At 28.3% G+C, this 21,237-nt stretch overlaps 6 protein-coding genes across 7 annotated transcripts; 2 read left to right on the top strand and 4 right to left on the bottom strand.

The window, feature by feature from the left end:
• Nucleotides 1–775: 775 nt before the first annotated feature.
• LOC111032545 (histone H2A-like) lies at nt 776–1,272 on the bottom strand. The gene has a single exon (XM_022312922.1). The coding sequence runs from the start codon at nt 1,209–1,211 to the stop codon at nt 834–836; it is 378 nt and encodes a 125-aa protein (XP_022168614.1). The 5' UTR covers nt 1,212–1,272; the 3' UTR covers nt 776–833.
• Nucleotides 1,273–1,557: 285 nt separating this feature from the next.
• Nucleotides 1,558–2,089, top strand: LOC111032544 (histone H2B-like). Its single transcript, XM_022312921.1, has one exon. It carries the CDS (start codon nt 1,624–1,626, stop codon nt 2,002–2,004), a length of 381 nt encoding a protein of 126 aa, XP_022168613.1. The 5' UTR covers nt 1,558–1,623; the 3' UTR covers nt 2,005–2,089.
• Nucleotides 2,090–2,383: 294 nt separating this feature from the next.
• LOC111032534 (synembryn) lies at nt 2,384–7,359 on the top strand. 2 transcript variants are annotated; one of them, XM_022312909.1, is made up of 12 exons: nt 2,384–2,675; nt 2,787–2,951; nt 3,038–3,177; nt 3,905–4,023; nt 4,231–4,429; nt 4,493–4,604; nt 4,672–4,850; nt 4,928–5,060; nt 5,125–5,362; nt 5,422–5,566; nt 5,625–5,744; nt 5,811–7,359. In XM_022312909.1, exons 2-12 carry the CDS (start codon nt 2,871–2,873, stop codon nt 5,950–5,952), a joined length of 1,608 nt encoding a protein of 535 aa, XP_022168601.1. In that variant the 5' UTR covers nt 2,384–2,675; nt 2,787–2,870; the 3' UTR covers nt 5,953–7,359. The 2 variants fall into 2 exon arrangements, with proteins under 2 accessions (XP_022168601.1, XP_022168602.1); XM_022312910.1 differs by having other exon boundaries at nt 2,390–2,474.
• Nucleotides 7,360–7,807: 448 nt separating this feature from the next.
• Nucleotides 7,808–10,610, bottom strand: LOC111032535 (mitochondrial dimethyladenosine transferase 1). Its single transcript, XM_022312911.1, has 5 exons — nt 10,034–10,610; nt 9,748–9,944; nt 9,536–9,693; nt 8,234–8,387; nt 7,808–8,169 (listed from the first exon to the last, which is right to left on the bottom strand). Exons 1-5 carry the CDS (start codon nt 10,307–10,309, stop codon nt 7,908–7,910), a joined length of 1,047 nt encoding a protein of 348 aa, XP_022168603.1. The 5' UTR covers nt 10,310–10,610; the 3' UTR covers nt 7,808–7,907.
• Nucleotides 10,611–12,221: 1,611 nt separating this feature from the next.
• LOC111032548 (heat shock protein 75 kDa, mitochondrial-like) lies at nt 12,222–13,721 on the bottom strand. Its single transcript, XM_022312925.1, has 3 exons — nt 13,576–13,721; nt 13,449–13,521; nt 12,222–12,396 (listed from the first exon to the last, which is right to left on the bottom strand). The coding sequence occupies exons 1-3, from the start codon at nt 13,671–13,673 to the stop codon at nt 12,295–12,297; spliced, it is 273 nt and encodes a 90-aa protein (XP_022168617.1). The 5' UTR covers nt 13,674–13,721; the 3' UTR covers nt 12,222–12,294.
• Nucleotides 13,722–13,726: 5 nt separating this feature from the next.
• Nucleotides 13,727–16,668, bottom strand: LOC111032533 (heat shock protein 75 kDa, mitochondrial-like). Its single transcript, XM_022312907.1, has 13 exons — nt 16,385–16,668; nt 16,236–16,307; nt 16,063–16,136; nt 15,768–15,986; nt 15,531–15,694; nt 15,284–15,467; nt 15,061–15,223; nt 14,884–14,997; nt 14,694–14,763; nt 14,489–14,636; nt 14,142–14,269; nt 13,880–14,070; nt 13,727–13,807 (listed from the first exon to the last, which is right to left on the bottom strand). The coding sequence occupies exons 1-13, from the start codon at nt 16,503–16,505 to the stop codon at nt 13,773–13,775; spliced, it is 1,683 nt and encodes a 560-aa protein (XP_022168599.1). The 5' UTR covers nt 16,506–16,668; the 3' UTR covers nt 13,727–13,772.
• Nucleotides 16,669–21,237: the final 4,569 nt, after the last annotated feature.

The following is a 21,237-nucleotide window of genomic DNA, read 5'->3' as shown; positions in this document are numbered from 1 at the left end:
AATTTGACTGATGGACGATAGCCTTTTTTTCATCATACTCCAGTGGACCTGCTTTAAAAACGAAATTCAGAGTGTTATGAGAATAACGTGCAAAAAATTTTGAATTCCAGGAGTACTAAGGTTTTCTTTGGTTCCTATAAAATTGAAATTGAATGACTTAATTTATAGTTTTTAAAATAGCCAATTCAATTATTTAAAAGTAGAAAACTTAAAAATTAATAAATGTTTAATAAATACACATGATGCCGATAGTTGTCTACGGATTGTTAAAAATATGACAATATGTTAAATAATAGTATTATGGAATTTGGCCGGTAAACAGCGACAATATGAGCTATGATAACCGGGGATAGTTACAGCCAAATAATCTAAGACCATGGTCTTGGCTGTTAGGGATTATTAATAAAAAATATATTGAATAGTTGAAATACTTTTAACAAATGTTATTTTTCTAGAACCATCAAATTTTACATTTTTAAAAATAAAGAAAAACCTTTTATTTATTCAATAATAGTTAACATTTTCTGTAGTGGTAAAATTATTGTCAATTCAACACGAATAACGTAATCATGTTTAGTATTCCTTTGTAACAAAGTGTTGATATGACTTAGCCTTTGTAATCCATTTGGTACATTTTTGTATGTCGGTTAGGGTTTGCTGCACTGTATAAGTCCCACCTCGAAAGTCCCAATAAGGCAATAACTGATTTCTAAAGCATTAAATTCTATGGACAGTTATAATTTTGGGCATGTCAACATTTTCAAATTTGGTGGCCCTGAAAAGGGCCCTTTTAGGTCAGTAAGTATTGTAAACGATTTGAGTAAGCAAATTATTTAGGCTTTCTTCTCGGTCTTCTTGGGCAAGAGCACAGCTTGGATGTTGGGCAACACACCACCTTGGGCGATGGTTACTCCGGACAACAATTTGTTCAATTCCTCGTCATTTCTGATCGCCAATTGCAAATGTCTGGGGATGATACGAGATTTCTTGTTGTCACGGGCGGCGTTACCTGCCAACTCCAAAACTTCAGCTGCCAAATACTCCATGACGGCGGCCAAGTACACTGGTGCTCCGGCTCCGACACGTTCGGCGTAGTTTCCTTTTCTCAACAATCGATGGATACGACCGACCGGGAACTGGAGTCCGGCACGGGACGATCTGGTCTTGGATTTTCCTCCCTTCGATTTTCCTGCTTTACCACGTCCAGTCATGATTGTTATTGTTGTGCCTTGTAGTTTCAATGTAATACTGAATAGAACTGTTTGTCGAGATTGCCTAGATATCAGCTTATATAGCTAAAATGAAAGTACCAATTCTGTGATTGGTGGAAAAAAAATCATTACGACGAGTAAAAATAACACCGTTTTGTATAAAGTTGCTGATTAAATATGTTGTTTTCATTCAGCATTCATGTAAAATATACTTGTTGAGAAACTGTTGTTTTCAGGTTCTGTTAACGAATCAACCGTACTTTTTATACTATCAAAAGTGTACCGTTTTGACCAATCAACAAATGATATATCCCTTGAATTTGTGAATATATACCGACCGTTATGAAATCAAATCATCATTCTGTTCACATCAGTTCAGTCGTTGACATTAGAAAATTTTCAACTATTCAAAATGGCTCCAGGAGGAAAATCGGCAGGTAAAGCGATGAAGAAATCGTCCGGCAAGGCACAAAAGAATATCGCCAAGTCCGACAAGAAGCGCAAGCCCAAGAGAAAAGAATCGTACGCCATCTACATCTACAAAGTGTTGAAGCAAGTACATCCCGACACGGGTGTGTCATCCAAAGCGATGAGCATCATGAACAGTTTCGTCAACGATCTTTTCGAGCGCATCGCCACCGAATCTAGTCGTCTGGCACACTACAACAAGCGGTCGACCATTACTAGCCGGGAAATCCAAACAGCCGTCCGACTTTTGTTGCCCGGTGAATTGGCAAAGCACGCCGTCAGTGAAGGCACCAAGGCCGTGACCAAGTACACCAGCTCCAAATAAGTCTCTAGTTTTTGAAATAATATTACTCTACCAAAACGGCCCTTTTCAGGGCCACCAATCTCAATACATTTTTTTTGTTGCATTATATGATATTTATTTTTACATTAATTTTTCCAAGTATATGTAATATATGACGTTGATGGTGTTTTTCTCTAGCTAATAATTATTGTTCAATAGGAAGATATATAAAAATTTTATTATTAGCCTAAACATTCGTAAATAAATGAATAACCGATTATTATATTTAAACCTAGGTAGATTTGATAATTAGTGTAAAAATTTTTATAAATAATCAGTATATACTATATGTATACGTAATCAAATACTAAATAAATACTATATCTCAACAAGTAACGATTTGATTTCAACCGCTATCCATAACGATTAACGTTGTGATAACAGACGATAACAGTATCGAGTGATGATAAACATTTATAATGATAACAATAATGCACATTGCACACGATAAAGTAAGTTGCAGTCTTTAGTCAATAAATAAAGTTAACAATTCGGCATTCAGCTGAACAAAAATATAGTTAAATTATTTAAGTAACCAAGCCGAAGTTGGTTTTGCTGTACCTGTTAATGAAATAATAATATAAACGAAAGGCGTTGATTTAATATAATTATGATTAGTTTGTTTCAATTTTAAATTATTAGGACTTACCTAGGTGCGTTAAAATCAAATTTACATTCAATAATTATTTGCTCACACATTTTTCCAATAAATATTGCATGAAGTATTGATTATTGTCTCTTTAAACAGAATTATCTGATTTCAGGACAATTTACGGTGCACCCTCAGTGTTAAATGTTTTTCACATACCTAATTAATTTGATGACATAAAGTATATCGAAAAACAACTATGATATCAGAAATTAATGCAGCTATTGAACAAAACAATTTCCAACGAGTTAAAGTCTTAGTTGAAGCTATCATCGAACAAGTGAGTTACATTCATTGTTTTAGTGCTCCCTGATTGTATTACTTATCATATTCAATGCATAATAATGTTAATATTTTTGATTACAGCACTCAAATACATTTAATTTTGACACCTATCATGCTGACAATACTTTCAAACAGTTATGGGAATCTATGTTCCTATGTTTGGGTGTGGACAGTTACAAATGTATTCACAAACAATGTTTAACATGCATTCGGCTTCTGAGGTAAACTTGTCTTGAAATAACAAAGTAATTCATTCCTGCCCAGTGTCAAACCATAATGAACATATTAATAAATGTGTTATTATGTTATTATTTTTAATATCATTATGTTATGTTATACCCTTACCATTTTGCTGGTTACTGAATTGGCTTTCTGTCATCGCTATGGCTAATGTGTATTGTGATAAAACAATTATTTAGTTATTTTATTTATATTTTTATCAATTGTTAACTATGATAGTCCCTACTAAATTTTATAGTACAATTCTAGTTTAGCTCCCAAGCTATTTTTTTTTTTTTTAATTGAAATCACATATATTTACCGCGGACAATTAAAATCCAAAACACCCCTCGTCTTGGTATGTAAAACTACCTTGGGTAGGTCTCAAGAATTAAAACAATATTGGTTAAAGCAACATACACACTCAGTGAAGATAGCCAAGAATTGTCTGTAACCTGTGTAATCCATTGTGTAACTTTATTTCTATACTTCAATTTGTTATAACTTAGAAACTATGAGCCCGAATAACAGAAAAAATTTGAAAAATAGCATGGGAGCTAAACTAGAATTATGCCATGCAATTTAATTGTATACTAAATAATAATAATCAATTAGCCATTACTCTTGGCAGTATATAACTAGATTATGCAACTAAATGGTGACATTACTTTTTAAATATTATTTATCTATATTAAAAATAATACGTTTTTTCTTTATTGTGATTCAAAGCCGAGACAAAACACATTTAAAAGAAATTGTAATTGAACAACAAGTAAACATTCTACTTCAGTGTGCTAATCTTGTTGAAGACACATTATGCATAGTAATCACAGCTGAAAATACAGATGGTAAGTAATCAAACATTTCTATTTTTTAAACAATGAGTTATAATTACTGCTCGAAAATGTATTTTATGAATTTTAAATTTAAATAAGTATACAATTATTCAAAAATAAATGCTAACTAAATTAAAAACTATTTTCTAAATAATGTATGCTAAAGATGTTACAGTACTACTAAATTGTAAATAATTGTATTATGATTTTGTCCTGCAGTTATCGTAGAAGGCCTGAAATGTCTGTGTAATATAGTTTATAATTGTGATACTGCACAAGAAGTATGCTGTTCAAATAAAACTGTTGATTGCATTGTGCTCAGATTAAGAACATATTTTGAACAGAATATTCCATATGTCATAAAATATTTTGACATCAAACTTTTATTTCTTTTAACGGCATTTAACAAGGATATAAGGTTAGACTTATAATGCTTATTTCATTTTTATATTTTAGTGTATTTAACAACTGTTTATTTTAGATTAAAAATCACAGAAGAGTTACATGGTCTCACCTACCTAACAGAAGTCTTGGACAATATATTACGTGACACTATTGAAGATGCATCCAAAAACAATTCTTCTAGCTTACAGGTAACTTACTTATTTACCTACTAAAAAATATATGTTTTAAATAACAACACATGAAAAATATTTACAGGAAGAAAATGTGTTACTCAGCTGTGAAATACTAAAAACTTTATTTAACTTGACTGTAATTCCAATCAGTGATTCGTCTGAGGAAGATGATTATTCAATTTGGATTAGATTGATTTCTATATTACGTGATTTACTTGTTACCTCAACTTTTGTTCCATTATTTCAAGATAACATTATTTGGTATTTATCTTAAACTATATTTTTCAAAAAAAATGTTATTCTTCTTATGTTTTGAACATTGTTTATTATTACTTTAGCAACGTTGTAAACTTGTTGACAAATGTACCACCAACCTGTTTGGATCAATTGCTGGTTAAAAGTCATTGGTGTGATGTTGATGCTTTAAAAGTGATAGTGAATTTTCTAGACAACCGATTGTCTAGTACAGAGGTACTGTATTATAATATACTATAATGATAATTTACATTAATTTTATCTGGTACAATGATTTTAGAATCCATTATATGAGCATATATCACCAGCATTGATGGTATTATTAAAAGGATCAAGATCTATTGCAAAGTTCCGTTGTGAAGTACGACAGCAAATTTTACCTCCTTTGAAAGATGTTATCAATCGACCTGAACAGGGAAACACATTGCGTAATAAATTGTGCCGTTTGCTCACTACACCCAATGTGAGTCTACGTGACTTGGTTGCTGAACTGTTATTTGTCTTATGTAAAGAAAATGGTATGAAACTTATATTATTTGTATTATATTTTTATTAATGTAATTTGAATCATTTTTAGTGGGTCGTATGATCAAGTATACAGGATTTGGTAATGCAGCTGGCTTATTTGCAAATCGTGGATTACTTTGCAAAACATCAAATCCAGATTACTCATCAGATAGTGAAGATAGTGATACAGAAGAATACCTAACATACAAAGACCAGTTAAGTTTCTGTTTTAACTTGTATATGTACCAATAATATGTACATTATCTGCTGTAGGATAAATCCAGTTCTTGGTTGTTATGAACCGCCAAAACCTAATCCATTCGAGTGCATGTCTGTCGAACAACAAGAGCATGAAGTTATGCAGTTGGTTTCTAAAATGGATAAACTCACTAGGTACTTTTTATAAATTATATGTTATTAACTTGTAAGATTTTTATTATTATAAACTATTTAATGTAGAGAGGGAGTGATACAGCCGTGTAAAATTGGTGATGATGGGCGACCAAAACCTATTGAACATGTTCTTCAACTTCAAGAAGAATTAATGAATCATTTTACTAACATTAAAAATAAAGATGGACCAGATGATGAGAGTGATTAAGTCGTTCATTTATTTATTTATTTATTTAATCGTTAATTTATTTTTATTTATTATTAACAAATTTGTAGTCAAACATTTTACTCATAGTATTCATTAGCTTTTAGGTACCTGTATAAAATAGTAACTCTAGGGTATAACTCATATGTGTTCAGGTCTGATGTTTTCAGATTTAAAATTAGTCATTTTAATCTGCCACCTAGTAAATTTGATTATGCACATACTATTCATGAATTTAATTTACAATTGCAATTATTGTTACACATTATTTTAATATATTTTATTTTCAGAAAGTGATTTTTAATGTAAGACACTCATTGTTTCAGCCAATTAAAAAAAAAAAAATTACCTAATTTAGATTTTTTTTCTTAGTCTGAAATTAATAAATTTTGATGTATAAATATTATAATATTCAACCATTAATATATTAATAACAGTAAAAGTTTAAAAAAGCCTATACTCTAGCCCAAGAGAAGTAAACCGTTTTACGCATAACGCATGAAGCTGGAGTCAGTGATTATCATGTGGTATCATTCCCCTCTACCACTCTATACATAGAGTTCAGTATTCCTGTACTTGGGTGTTTAGTGCAGTTAAATATATTAAATATATTTATACCACAGAAGAATAATGTTTATATATAGCTGATTGTGACCATATAGGATTAAGGAACGTGCATTGGTCACGAAATTGGGTAGTGAAAGAAAGATGAGGAACCACAAACTCACGCCATTGTTTGGTTGTGGCACGGTTTTTCTTTTCTTATGATTAACCGGAATATAGTTGTTGAATAAATATTCTTAGGATGTCTCTTCAACTATTAAAAAGTTAAATATTTTAAAATTTCTAACAATAGACTATTGATTCAAAGTTCAATATTTTTACAAAGATATTTTCTATTTCGTGTTATGAAAACAAAAAATAACGTTGACAAATTTACAACAAATTATTATGTTGGTAAATCTCAGAATTATACTGCAAACATGAGTGTCTTTAGTTCAAAAAAAAAATAATATATACATATATTTTAATTGTATAACTCAGTTTTTTTCCTCTTTATTACATTAATCATGGTACCAAGAACTCACGTCTCACTTCATATTTCAAATCCCAAACAATTTGAAAAAGAAATTATATTATATAATTATTATTTTAAGTCATATTTAATTGTACAATACATTTTTAAATATCTAAGATGTTATTTTCGTCTGGCCATTAGAATTTAAGATGCTCAGTAAATGAAAGTATTTTTGCTGCATTATATATTATAATTCTCACAGATTGTACACTTTTAAGTTAAAATGCAAGAACTTCTTTTAATTCATTTCATAAAATACATTATTTTAAGTTTATAAATAATGAATAATTCTTGTTTCTAGTCAAATGAAGGTTTAAAATTGCTTTGTATAATTCTTGTTGTTTGTATTGGAATATTTGATTGAAATTCCCTCAATAACTAAACATTTTACAGGGTTCAATAGAATGCATAAAAAGTAATTTAATAATAATATTTACAACACACTAACTACGAACATTTAATTTTGTTGATTAAAATATAATAATGACCATGCTACATGTGTGTATTGCTCGGATGCCGAGATGTACCCAACATAATCCCCATCACCCATTTCATTTCAAGAAACAACACATAATATATTATGCATGCCAAAAACAATCACTTTAAAATAGCTAATAAGTGGAGGGTTATTTTGAACACAGCAAACAATTAAAGTAGCTCTGTCCATTATATATTATGGATTATCTCTGCAATATTTTAACATTAAAATTATCAAGTTATTTTAAGTGTTGAATGACCTCTCTGTATTTTTAAATAAAAACATAATTTATACTCAGCAAATGTAATTAAATTTAAATATATTTTACGAAACACAATTAATATTTAAACAATATTACTAACTACATAAACTACTGTATGCCATGAAATAACAATATTTTTATTAATATTCATTTATCGATATTATATTTTCACTGCTATCCAAATTATTAATTTCAATGAGAGGCCAATTATCATCAGATTTCTGTCCACGGTAATTATATTTCATGTAGTCTGGCTTCTCCTTGCATATAGACATGTACGCCTCACTGATACGACCGAATTCACTGACAGTTAATTGGAATGGTCTTGTGCTTGGTTCTATTGCTGCGGCAGTTAATAATTCACTAGAAAGTTGTTCTCTGACTGGTTTAGGAAATAGTGTCCTTTAAAGTATAAATCAAACAAATAATTACATCCATTCTAATAAAAATAATGTAATTTACTCACTCAACACCCCGAATGCAATGTTTTTGTCTGAAACTAAACACAGACCTGACAACTTTTTCAATTATGTCAAACGGCAAATCAATAATTGGTTTTTTCAGAGGTGTCAGACGCACAACGCCCACATCAACATTTGGTTTTGGAATAAAAGCACGACCTTTAAATAAAATGAAACAATTTTTTCAAAATATAATTTTATTATCATATTTGTTGTTCTAGTCAACTTAGGATATAAATGGCAATTTATAATCTAAAGTAGAATACTTTTCAAAATATGTTAACATTTTGCTGGACAAAACACAAGTTTCTTGCCACAAATTTAAATAATACTATAGATTGTAATTTAGAAAATTAAGATTTTAAACGAGGATAATCTATAAACAACAAAGATGAATGATGAAGAGGATAATTGAACAACCTTAAGGATTAAATGTCAAATGTAATACGTCATGTATTCATTGTGCTTTTTAAATTATAAAGGAACTATCATGCCAATTAAATTTTTTTTTGATTTTGAACTATTGTTGTCTCATCAACACAAACCACTTATAAATAAGTTTACTCTTAGCTTATATGCATTAAAAATTGAAAATAAAAATGTGTTCAACATTACGATAATTTCATCTAAAATTTTGGTTAACCATTAATGTTTGTAGAAATTATGTGGTAATCGAGAGTCAAAAATTGATCAAACAAATTGCAAATTCATGAAATTTAAAAAAATTCTCATAATAATTAAAGGAATTCTCAAAAGATTCATTTAACTCCAAAACATTAACGTTAAGTATTTTTTTTTATATAATTTTAAGTTGATTAGGAATTTTTTGTAAATTATAATGATCATTTTAAAATTTTTACTTTATTAATAACAAATATTTTTAAATCCTCATTCCAAAACAGAATATAATTTTTAAATTGTACAAAAAGTTAAAGATTTATAAGTATTTAAAGTTTACATTTTTAATGGAATGGTGTAGAATAGGGGTACTACACAAAATATTGTTCCAATAATTAGCTCATCTTAACTTAATACTTATAACTAATAAGCTACTTGTCTAAAATTTGATTAAATATGATATAGAAATATTCCATAATATTCTGCTTTGAAATATGAAATTAATAAAGTATATTTTCAATCTAAAAAGTACAAAACAAAATGTCAGCCATAAAAAATATAATTTTTTTCTAAAAATGTAGTTTTGAAATGAATTCAAATTATGTAAAAGAAATATTTTCAAAAACGTTACTTTTATATGAAATAATGGTATTCTTATATTAAATGGAACAATGTTCTGATATTTTTACCTGGAATATTAAATTTATGTTCAACCTGACACCAATTTTGACACATAATCGAGAGCCTACATCTTTCTCTGGTCATTATTGGAGCTGCCATTCTTTCAGCAACTTCTTTTTGAAATGTCAATGTCATGCGTACTCGACCATACCTCCATGCACTTTTCCTGTTAATATAAAAAAATCAGTGAAAATCATAAATAGAACATAAAATATACTACCTTTCCGATATAGCTTTTAACCATCTTATAATAAGAGGCGTTGACACATTAAATGGCAAATTTCCAATAAGATGAATTTGAGGACATTTGTCTTCCCATTCCATTTTATTGTCTTCGTTAAACATTTGTTCTAAATTAAAACTCATTACATCCCCAAATATTAACTCTAATGGCACTGGTGATGATTCAGCCAACAGCTATCACAAATAACGATATAATTTATTGTATTTTTTTCTAACATATCCTCAGTAAGATATAATATAAACAGTATAGATGAAACACCAACCTCTAGAGACGGTGTAAATCGTTTGTCTTTTTCAATCACTAGTACCCTAGAGGGCATGTTTTGAATGATTGATCTTGTTATGTTGCCAGGACCAGGGCCAACTTCACATACTTCACAGTCCTTAACGGATCCTGCTGATCTGACAATGCGGCTAATTAATCTTGGTTCCATTAAAAAATTTTGAGAAAGTTCTTTCATTGCACGTAGTTTATATAGTTTAATTAAATCCCTGATGCTAGGCAGGGGTGGCAGCCGGATAATCCGACTTGCAGACATAATGAATATGTATAATTTATTATTGTTTAACAGTCACTGCAGGTTCCTCAAAATCATCCAAGAATGTTTCCTGTTTTATTGAATAAATAGAATACCCGTAGATGCTCAATGTAATACCACCAAGTAATAAGCCTGTGTAACGAGCGTTTTTACGCATACGATTCAATCTAGTGGCACGGACTAGATTTTGGCGTTCAACAAATTTTATCTGTTGCAATAATCTTTTATCGATTTCACCGTCTTTCATGAAATCAACTTTGGGCATCTGATCACTGTTAGCCATAGCAAATTGAATGTATCAGCTCACTGCTTTCTGTGAAAACATTAAAAAAATTATAATAATTGTATAAACAGATGATAAATTAAATAACTACTGTTCTTAAGTTCAACCGTTCTTCAAAAACATCAGAAAGGTTAACAAACATTTAACATAAGCATTAAGATCTTATGTTCTGTAGCTCGATTCAAGACACCTAAATCATTGATCATTTACATAACTAAGTAGGCCATGATATCTGATGCTACGAAAAATTGAAATATATTATAAAATCATTGAAACAATAAGTTATGCGCTCTAATACTGTTAATCAAGTTTTATAAAATTAAGTACAGAAATCGTTGCGGATAAATTTTGCTATTTTGTAACAATGTGCAGAACGATGAAAATGTAGGCAACCAGGTACCTCCTAATCGACCATTCCAGGAACATGCTGGAGTGGATGATGGAAAAGTAATTTTTTTTAATAATTATAACGTCTTTACCTGTGTTATACTTTTGATATTGGTTGACACTAATTGCTTTTAAATATTGTAATCCGTGCAAGTGCGTCCAATAAAAACGTAAATTAGTTTATTATTTTATTTAATAAATAAGACTTGAGACCGATAATTTATTATTATAGTACAATTTATATGCCTATGGCGATCTATGATCTAGAACGTGCGTGTTTTAGAACTTTAACTTACACAGTACAGTTGCACAACGAGGGTAATCCGGCAATCGGTCAATGCAGCACCATCTGCTTTTACGTAATCTGTAAAATACTTAAAATGTGTAATAAAAGCATAGAAGTATAGAAAATATTTAAAACAGCCTTTTTCTGATAATGATACTATTTCAGCCACGGTTAAAGATATACATATATATATCTTTAATCGTGATTTCAGCGGGTTCAGCGTTGAAGTTGTGAACGAGTTTTTCAACGATAAATCCATATGATTATATGATGTTATCCTAATCTTTAACCTAATAATAATAATCATAGACATATAATAGAATATTATTATATGTCTATTATATGTCTATGATAATAATCCTAATCATTGTTTGATAAAATCTTACCCATTATCTCAATAATTATAATTTATCTATTTATTAAACCTTTTGAAATTACCAAATACGTACTTTTTGAACCTTTTATGAAGGAAACTTTTTAGACAATCATTATATATAATATATTTGCACTGTTAAATAACCACAATAATATTACATCTTGTCATTTTTTCTATGTATAATGAAGATATTGTCGTTCAAGATCTATAATAAAAATCACAATTATAATAGCCATAAATTTGTTATTTTTATACACCAATTTGTTGTAGTTTTGATAAAGTAGTGAATAAACAGCAAATAAAAAAATATTCGTAACTTTAAAAGTTCCGATTTTCAGAATCCAATATTAATTCTAGAAAATAGTTCAATGTGTAATGTTTTTTTTCTGTTAAGCACATTATTCTAGAAACTTAAATTTTACATGTTAAAAATAATCTTCAATTTAAAACTATAAATTGTTTATATGAGGTTTTTTCTTTGGCTCCTTATTCTAGAAACATGTTTATTTAAATAAAGTGTATTTAAATATAGCTAATATTAAAATGTATGTTGTAAAAAAGTTTCAAATATTTACTAAAAAAAAAACCACATATTATTTATTTATGATAATATTTACAAAATTAAAGTGTTTAGAACTACAAAAACAACAATTTTAATATTTTTCAACAACTAATTCTAGAACACGATTCATGTTGGACACCAATTTTCTGGAATCATTGATAAGGCCCGCTGTCACCATTGAATTACTGTACAGCTGGATAAACAATAAACATAAACAATGCTTATAAGATTAAAATATAATATATAATATTTACCAGACTAAGATATAATTAAATATTTGATATAAATAAACCTCTTTTAGCGTCTAGAATATTCATAAGCCTTTTGCATATAAAAAGTTTTGAATACATTTAGTGCTTAAAGAATACTTCTATAGTTTTTAGATACATGTTTTTTATTCAATCATTATGATATTGGAAACATTAAGTGTATAATATGAAAAATTATGTAAACACAATCACTAAAAAAAATAATAAGAAGAACAACTAAATTATTAAGTTAAGTTAAAACTGACAAATTAGTACAATAATATGTGTTCAGGGAAAACAAATTAATTTAAATAATATAATGTATACTTATTGTTTTAAGTAAGACTTGTAGATGGAAATAAAATGGCTGACAATATTATATCAACATTCAAGTGTAATAGCAATTCAAAGAGGAATACAATATCATTCAAGTCATCTATGTTTAAAGATTATAAAGATAAATTTAAATTGTTTTGTTTTAATAACTATTATAAATGTATAACAACAACACATAATATACTACGAACATAGCTTGAAGATGTTAGATTACAAACAATATATAAGGATATGACTGTGCATACAAAAATCACCAAGCATTTATTGAATCAATAGTAAGCTATCGCCTATCGGCCCATTAAACATGATTTAGTAGCTCAATATTTAAGTGGACCACTAAAAATTCAATTTTTAATGCAATCTCAAAATAATATACAAAAGTATATATTGCAAAGAGCAAAGGTGTGACATATTATGTTAGTTTTATCTAAGCAAAAGATATTTTAAGCTCTTCATAAAATGTCTTGTACACTTATTAAAATAATTATTGAAATAATTAATGATTTTTTTAATTGAAAAATATTATTGTACTTCATCCATAACTAAATAGATTATTTTAATTTAATTGTTCACACTTACAAATGTATTCAATTATTTATATTTTATAGAAAAATTGTGATTACTCATTTCAGATTTAAATACATAGGGAAATATATTTTACCTGTTCAACAATTAATTTAGCTAATTCTGGATTTGATTCTTTAAGTGTGTGCAATTTCTTTATGACTGAATGTCTAAAAACAGATAGTTGTTAGATACACTTATAAATATTTGTTGAGATCAATTACTTAGGATTGAGTTCAAGTTGAGGCTGAAGGACTGAAAATAACATCTCCTCGTCCATTTGTTTCAGTTGAGTTTTAATAAAATGTCTGGCAGCTGTCATATCATCAACAGTAATTACACATGGATGGCTGTCTAATTGTCCAGTAATTTTTACTTTTTTTACTTTATTACCCAATACGGATTCAATCCATGGTAATAATTAATCTAATTGTAACTGACTCAAACTATCATTACCTATTATACAGACATTTAATGCAATTAAAATGTATTTAGTTTTACTCTAATAACTAATTATGTATAACACACCTAATTCAACTGTTTGAGAACTTTGATTATTAGCCGCATTAATTTCTTTTTCTACTAAAGTGAGTTTGACATTCTTGAATGTTTTAACTTGATATAAAATGATTTCATCATGTTGTTCATAACAATATATAACTTCAACGTTTTTCTTCTTTAATGCTTCGATGTATGGAGAACTTTCAGCTAAAGCACGGCTATAACAAATGATTAAAAAATAAAGTTTAAAAATAATTATTATTTTATATTAAAAATTTATTTATATTACTTAGGAGCAGATAAATAGTAAATATCATTTTGACCTTCTTGTCTTCTCTTGATGTAATCTTCAAATGATGTTGTTTCACCAGGTTTAGTGTACGATGATTCATATCTTAAAAGGCCAGCAAGCTCTTCCTGTAAAATTATAAAATTGAAAAAGCTTCCTATGGCCATTGTTTTGTTTGGTTTATCTAATTTAGTATACATTTCTAATCGCTAATAATTTAATTTTTGTTGATAATTATTGTTAAGACATCTTTAATTCAAGAGAGAAATATTTGGCAAAATAAGAATGCGATATAGCATCACTATGAGTAGCAACAAAAAAGTAGATTAAAATAATAAAGTACAAACGCGTTCTTTGGGGTCATCATTTGTTACAACTCCTTCTTTGATAAACACACCATAGTCCTGATAAAACTTCATGTATTCATCAAGATCTTTTACAGATTTATCGTGCAAGAATTTAACTATTTTACTAGTCAATAATTGATTCAATTTTCTGGAAATAAAATAAAATAGTTATGCTGAAATTAAATATTTTATCAACAATTCATACCTTAGTAATGAAGAATTTTGTAACATTTCTCTACTTAAATTTAATGGAATATCTTCGGAATCAATAACACCTACAAATAATATTCACAATTAGATTATGTTATATTTAAACATAGGAGTATTAAAAAATAAAAATTATAAATTATTTTATAACATGATATAAAAGTCAACAGCTAATCATTTGAAATTACCTTTTACGAAACGAAGCCATTTGGGTAATACATTTTCAGCTTCTTTTTTAACCAAAATGCGTCTAGTATAAAGTGATACACCTTTAGTTGAACTATCATAAAAATCAGTCTGACCTATAAGAAACAAAATAAATTACCATCTGAATTTTACTTTTGGTTTTGCTTGTAGTTAAATACCTGGCGCTAATTCTGGGAAGTATAGCAGTGCTCGCACTTGAATAGGAGCTTCGGCAGAGTAATGCAACACAAATCTTGGCCTATCATAAGAGTTAGCTACAAATTTGTAGAATTCGTCATGTTGTTCTTTGGAAACAGATTTTGGGTTAAGTAACCATAATGGCTAAAATAATTTAAAAGTTACATAAATAATTTAATAACCACTGAAAAATGTTATACTTACTTGGATGGTATTAATTTCAGAACCATTTAATTTAATAGGAGAATTTACAAAATTGCTGTATTTGTTAATGACACTTCGAACGGTATCTTCTGAAGCATATTCGCGACAATCTTGTTTAAGATACATGACAATTTTAGTACCCCTCTCAATATTATCAGACTCTATTATTTCATATTCATTTGTTCTAAGACAGTATCATCAAGTATAAGTAAATGTAATAATTTAAAACAAAGATTTTAAAAATTACCCATCTGATTTCCACAGGTATCCTGTAGCATGAGGGTTCATTGATTTAGTGAAAACTTCTACTCTATCAGCCACCATAAAACAGCTGTAAAAGCCAACACCAAATTGACCTATGATTGACGATAAATTTGTTGCTTCACTTTGCTGAATATTTTGCAAGAATGCCTAAACAAATTAAATGTATATAGCTATCTAAAGCCATTTTTGTATTTGATATTAAATGTACAAAAATGTTTACTTTAGAACCAGATTTAGCAATAGTACCCAAATTTGAAATTAACTCTTCCCTAGTCATTCCAATTCCTGTATCTTGAATTATCAATTTTCGATTTGTCTTGTCGGTGGTTATGTTTATGTCTAAACTTCCAAGGTCATGAGATTCGCCTGCTTTTAAACTAACATAACGTAATTTTTCCAAAGCATCGCTAGCATTTGAAATTAATTCTCTGATAAAAACCTAAATGCATGGAATATATTATTAGATAAGTTCTACTGCAAAATTATTATCTGCAACAATATAAAATATCTCTTACTTCTTTTTCAGAATATAAAGATTTGGCTACAATATCCAACAACATACGAGTCTCAGCTTGAAATTCCAGTTTTTCTGTAATACCAATAATTATAATATAGTTAATTTACGCAATAAGACTTAAATTATCTATTATATCCATAGTCTTATTATAAGATCATAACTATATCCTACCTGCACTTGGGTTTTTTTCGTTCACGATGTCGTCCACTTTTGGATTAGCTGCAAAGTTTCTAATGGGCACACCTATAAAAAATAATTGAATAATATTATATTATATTATGTATGTTACATTGATGTTAGAAAACTGATAGTTTGCTTACTCAATGACAATGGTACATTACTCTGTCTGAGGTTGTACAGTGATTGTCCGGTGCTCCTAAAACGCCAAACATTTCTGACGAGTTGATTTCTGAACAATTTAAGAGCCGTCATTGAAGACATTTTGTGTTCAGTTAAAGATAACTTAATTGGATACTACTTTTCAGGTAGGTACTTTTCAACACTTAATTTTTTGATTTTTGAACTCAACGTGACTTAATAGTCACCTTAATGTTGCACGTCTTGGTCTTTAGTCTAATGTGGTCTATTAAATGTGAATCGTGATAACCATGAGCATAGTTATTATCAGATAAAAATTCACCGGCGCCTGGCTACTAGAGTACCATTGATGTGGTAACATGGTCAGTAGTCGGCGGTTCATTATCAATAAATTAATTACATGGATAATTCTTTGGGAAACAACTAGGTATACAAGTTTAAATTATCGACCTCCCGAATTTTTAAATATTTTTTTTTGAAACTTAGTATAAAGAAGCGGGTGCCGTGTAGAATTTACCGAAGGTCGCTGTAATGGTTGGTATTAAATTTGAATTCAATTATATCATTTCATTCTATACGAAAAACTATTCTGTACGGAGACAATGTCAATATAGGATATTTTATACTGTTATTACTTATTAATATCGTAACCAGTAAGTTAAATCTTGTTTTAAATTTCCAATCCTTAGCTATAATAATCGAAAATTGTATATATTTTTAAGTACAAAATCATTTTTCAATTTTCAATATTATAAATGTTGTCAAAATTTAAACTTAAAATACTTTTAAAAAATACGTGCCTACCTATGTATTTTTGTATTATTCAACTGCTATTGTAACAATTTATCAAGAGCCTTGTATTAAATTATTATGCTTTTTGACCCAACTAATAAAATTGTATTGACATTTATAGGAAAAAAAATGAAAATTGAAAGTGTTAATCAACAGCTTAAAACGAGTCATAGTATTATGAAAATTGAATAAAGTATAAGAATTGATAAAATAAACATATGTTGTAAACTTGTAAATTTTAAGTGTCTACAGTTATTCGTTTTTGAATTACAATAAAATACTTAAACCTCTACATGAAAAATCGAGTGAATATTCAATGTTGTAAGAATTTCAACTTCAAACGCTCAAAAAAATTTAATTTGACTTTCCGGTAAAAAGTTTCTGTATAGTTTTTATTATGCATTTCTAACTTGAAATAATTTGATAATTATCGTGATTTTTACGAATTTTATCAAAATTCTAAATTCAAACAATCATAAAAAATCATTGAAGATTTACTCTCAATTTTTTTTTTAATTTTCACTAACATGAACTTTCGAGGAACCTTGTGTTACATTTTCAAGATTATTGAATGAGCGAAAAATGTCTTATCGACAGTAGTTAAAAAAAACAAATAATAATCGAAAATTTCATATGCCTATAAATAGTTCAACAAGAGTCAAAATATTTTGAAAATGTTATGGTGTATAGAAAATTCCAACACAAACATTCAGTGAAAATTTCCTTTATTTGAAGTAATTTTTTTAGAGTTACGTCAAAAACCATAATCGAATTTTTCGAAAACTGGTTTTTAGTAACAATTTCCGTTTTCCCTGTCACTTTTGAAAACTATTGGGAATTTTAGATTTTGACCTCCCGAATGTACCAACTAGAGTCAGCACTCAGCAGATAGAATCATAACTAGATTCACTTTCCTACCACTAAGGTGGTAAAAAATATACTATTTTAAAATAAAATCCATGTGTGATACAACGTGGACATGAGTTAACCTAACAATTGCTCAACTTAAAGCTTACGAAAAAATAAATTAAATGTATTAATTTTATTTTATTGGACAATGATTTGGGGTCATTTTTATATTTTTTATACCCAAATTTTATCATTATTATTAATTATATAAATATAGTTATTTATAAAATTAAAATTATTTAACTATACTTGTTTTGTATTATAATAATATGGAACTTATTATGACTAATAATAAATTATTAATATCACTTAAAAGTAGTAAAATAACAGTTTATACAAAAAGTATTCAAATTGGGTATTGAAACATATATATATTCATCTAACTAATTTATAAGGTAAATATTGACAAATTTAATTTGAATAAATTATTATTAATATTTAAAACCACAATAAATGATTTTTATTAAAATAAATTATAAAATCATAATTCAATTGAATTACATTTATTCATTCTTAATATTTGTTGTAAATGAAACTTAAATTGATAGTTTTTAACTACATAGAATCAATGAATAAATACTTAAATGCATGGTAAATTTATCAAACTATTTGAGTAAGAATTCTTCGCAATTGTATAAAATTAATTTATTATATTGATTGGTATTAGGATAACCTTTTTTAATTCAATAATTGTATTTATTGACTGCCAGCTTAATATAATACCATTTACAATAATTGTAGGTATAATTAATTTAACTCAATGTATTGTTGATTTAACCTAGGTTTTTTAGTTCAGTGCAGCTTGTATTCGAGATCGATGCTTCCGATTCTGGATGAGCGTAGGTCATTATAATAATAGTTCTGACTTCTATAATGTATATTTTGTATGACATGTTCATTGTTCAGTTTAGCTCGTAGTGGGAGAGTGCTGCGATGGCTGATTACAAAATATTATATACGATGGTTCTGCATATGCATCTTTCTTTCTGAGCTGTTTTAATGATAGTGTGGTCTATTGTCTAAATACACTCCAAAAGGTACTGTATTGATGGTGCCTATTGGATTGTTTGGCCGCGAATAATTTTCAAAAGCGCTTCAGTATTTTTGAGAATTCTTCAATTTTTGATTGCTTTCGTCTTCGGTCCACCCTTCCGTGTTTAGACTGTTTAGAGTCAGTTTTCAGTTTCTTAACCACGGTGCCATGGGAGAGTGATGTTGAGTTGAACTTTATTATTTATTATCTCACCACGTTCACATGTATGCATGCTGATTTTTATTATCATAGGTAATAACTAATATTGGTATCGTAAGAAAATAGGTTTGTCATAAACTCATAACTCATAGGTACAGTCGAGTTTGCAAGAGGGAGAAAATAAAATGATATAGTGAGCTGATATTCATTTAATATAATATTAATTCATGGTATCATTCATTAATGGTTATTTTCTTTTTGATTTTATTATTTCTATTCAATATTTGGTATGGTATTTTAGTTTTTTGTTGATGTTCAATGGGCATGTTGGATCACAACCACTAGGCAATATAAATCCCCTCAAGGGACAGAGCAAGAAATTACCATAGGTAGGTTTAAAATCACCTAAAAGAATTCAGACACCTGACCACCTGAGGTTAGTATTAAATAATATCATATTGGTATAGAATACATAGATATTTATTTATTTATTCAAATATTAAATATTTAAACGTGTTTGGACACAATTATAAACATGAGTATAGCTATATTATAATACATATCATTCTTTAAATATTTATTTATAATAATTAACGGGCAATTGTGAATACAATATAGGTAAGTATATTTAAGTATATTAAGTACATTTAAATTCTAAGTAAAGATTATGAAATATACATACCTAATACGAATAATAATAATACAAATAATGATTAAAAGTAGAACAAAAAATTTGAAGGTGCTAACAATAAGGGTAGTTAGATTAAAAAAGAGGGATCCTCATTGCCCATTGGCGAAGGACATTAAGCGTCTAACGGTTCATTTTTCATATCATTACTTTTGTATTAGGGAATATAGAAGGACACAGGTGCTAGGGTTGAAAATTAAGGAACTTGAAAGGTTATAAGAGATAACAGAGTAGGAGAGTCAGCAACATTAAATAAGAAACATCTTAGGAAAGTCTTACTTAACATTTGCCTACGGTCAGCTAGAGATTGAAGATCCAGAATCTTAGAGATTAAAGAGTAATCGTGCAGAGGACATTGAATGCCTAATATGAAACGTCGATACTTTAAAAATGTAGTTTGGACTCGTTCAACCTGCAAAGATCTATTTGCAGTTTACTGGTTCCAAATTAGTGAAAAAGTTTCCAAAATGGGTCTCACTAAGGTGCACTGCTGTAGTGCAGTATAAAGCCTTTGCAGTGTCACTTAGGGGAAACTATTTAGTTGGTCGCATTACGAATCCAACAGTTTTTAACGCCTTGCAACACATCATATCGATATGAAAACTTGAGTCAAGAGAATTGCTAAATTTAAATCCAAGATCAATAACTTAATTATTTTCACGTTGTAATATGCAACCCATCAGATTATTTAATTATTTAAACAGAACAAAAGTCAGTAAACGTTTGCTATATTTATAATTCTAAACCAGTGGTTATTGGCATAATTTGTAGTTAGAGGTTTTAAATAAAATAGGTTCGTTGATTAAAATATGCAAGTGGGGGATGATTGAAAAGTTAGGCAACTTAAGAAGTTATTCCTGTCAATATCGCCATTAACCATTTGTATACACGTATATAATTATATTGTTGAACACCTTAGTTAATATAGTTGAATGAACTTATTTTATTATTGATGTTCTTTTTTTATTACTATAATTTTGTCTATATAAAAAATAGTAATGTTATTGTATAATTTAAAAAATAAGCATTGTGATTTTTTTTTTTTAAAGATCTTATAATATATGCAAGTATGCAACAGCCGTCCTTATTTATATTACATTCCGAGCACACATTTTGTTTTATCATGTTGTATTTAACACATACCAAGTATGGTATACAAAATATAAAATATTTTTCGGTTGAATCATGCAGAACTTTTACAGTGTAAAAAAATAGTTAATGTTGACACCGTCAATTTCATATCACAATAGGTTATACGTTCAAATATAATAATT

This window comes from Myzus persicae, unplaced genomic scaffold, assembly GCF_001856785.1.
Source record: "Myzus persicae strain clone G006 unplaced genomic scaffold, MPER_G0061.0, whole genome shotgun sequence".
Taxonomy (NCBI): domain Eukaryota; kingdom Metazoa; phylum Arthropoda; class Insecta; order Hemiptera; family Aphididae; genus Myzus; species Myzus persicae.
This window is presented reverse-complemented; position numbering and strand designations above follow the sequence as displayed.

Excerpts from the sequence above, each read along its gene's own strand:
- LOC111032545 (XM_022312922.1), bottom strand. The coding sequence starts at position 1,211 with ATGACTGGACGTGGTAAAGCAGGAAAATCGAAGGGAGGAAAATCCAAG.
- LOC111032544 (XM_022312921.1), top strand. The coding sequence starts at position 1,624 with ATGGCTCCAGGAGGAAAATCGGCAGGTAAAGCGATGAAGAAATCGTCC.
- LOC111032534 (XM_022312909.1), top strand. The coding sequence starts at position 2,871 with ATGATATCAGAAATTAATGCAGCTATTGAACAAAACAATTTCCAACGA. Across the intron at positions 5,567-5,624 it reads TACCTAACATACAAAGACCA|GATAAATCCAGTTCTTGGTT; the intron begins GTTAAGTTTCTG and ends TATCTGCTGTAG. Across the intron at positions 5,745-5,810 it reads AAAATGGATAAACTCACTAG|AGAGGGAGTGATACAGCCGT; the intron begins GTACTTTTTATA and ends TATTTAATGTAG.
- LOC111032535 (XM_022312911.1), bottom strand. The coding sequence starts at position 10,309 with ATGTCTGCAAGTCGGATTATCCGGCTGCCACCCCTGCCTAGCATCAGG. Across the intron at positions 9,945-10,033 it reads GATTTACACCGTCTCTAGAG|CTGTTGGCTGAATCATCACC; the intron begins GTTGGTGTTTCA and ends TATTTGTGATAG. Across the intron at positions 8,388-9,535 it reads ACATAAATTTAATATTCCAG|GTCGTGCTTTTATTCCAAAA; the intron begins GTAAAAATATCA and ends TTTTATTTAAAG.
- LOC111032548 (XM_022312925.1), bottom strand. The coding sequence starts at position 13,673 with ATGACAGCTGCCAGACATTTTATTAAAACTCAACTGAAACAAATGGAC. Across the intron at positions 13,522-13,575 it reads CAACTTGAACTCAATCCTAA|ACATTCAGTCATAAAGAAAT; the intron begins GTAATTGATCTC and ends ATCTGTTTTTAG. Across the intron at positions 12,397-13,448 it reads CTAAATTAATTGTTGAACAG|CTGTACAGTAATTCAATGGT; the intron begins GTAAAATATATT and ends TTGTTTATCCAG.
- LOC111032533 (XM_022312907.1), bottom strand. The coding sequence starts at position 16,505 with ATGTCTTCAATGACGGCTCTTAAATTGTTCAGAAATCAACTCGTCAGA. Across the intron at positions 14,637-14,693 it reads CAAAATTCTTCATTACTAAG|AAAATTGAATCAATTATTGA; the intron begins GTATGAATTGTT and ends TTTTATTTCCAG. Across the intron at positions 14,071-14,141 it reads TACTATTTATCTGCTCCTAA|CCGTGCTTTAGCTGAAAGTT; the intron begins GTAATATAAATA and ends CATTTGTTATAG.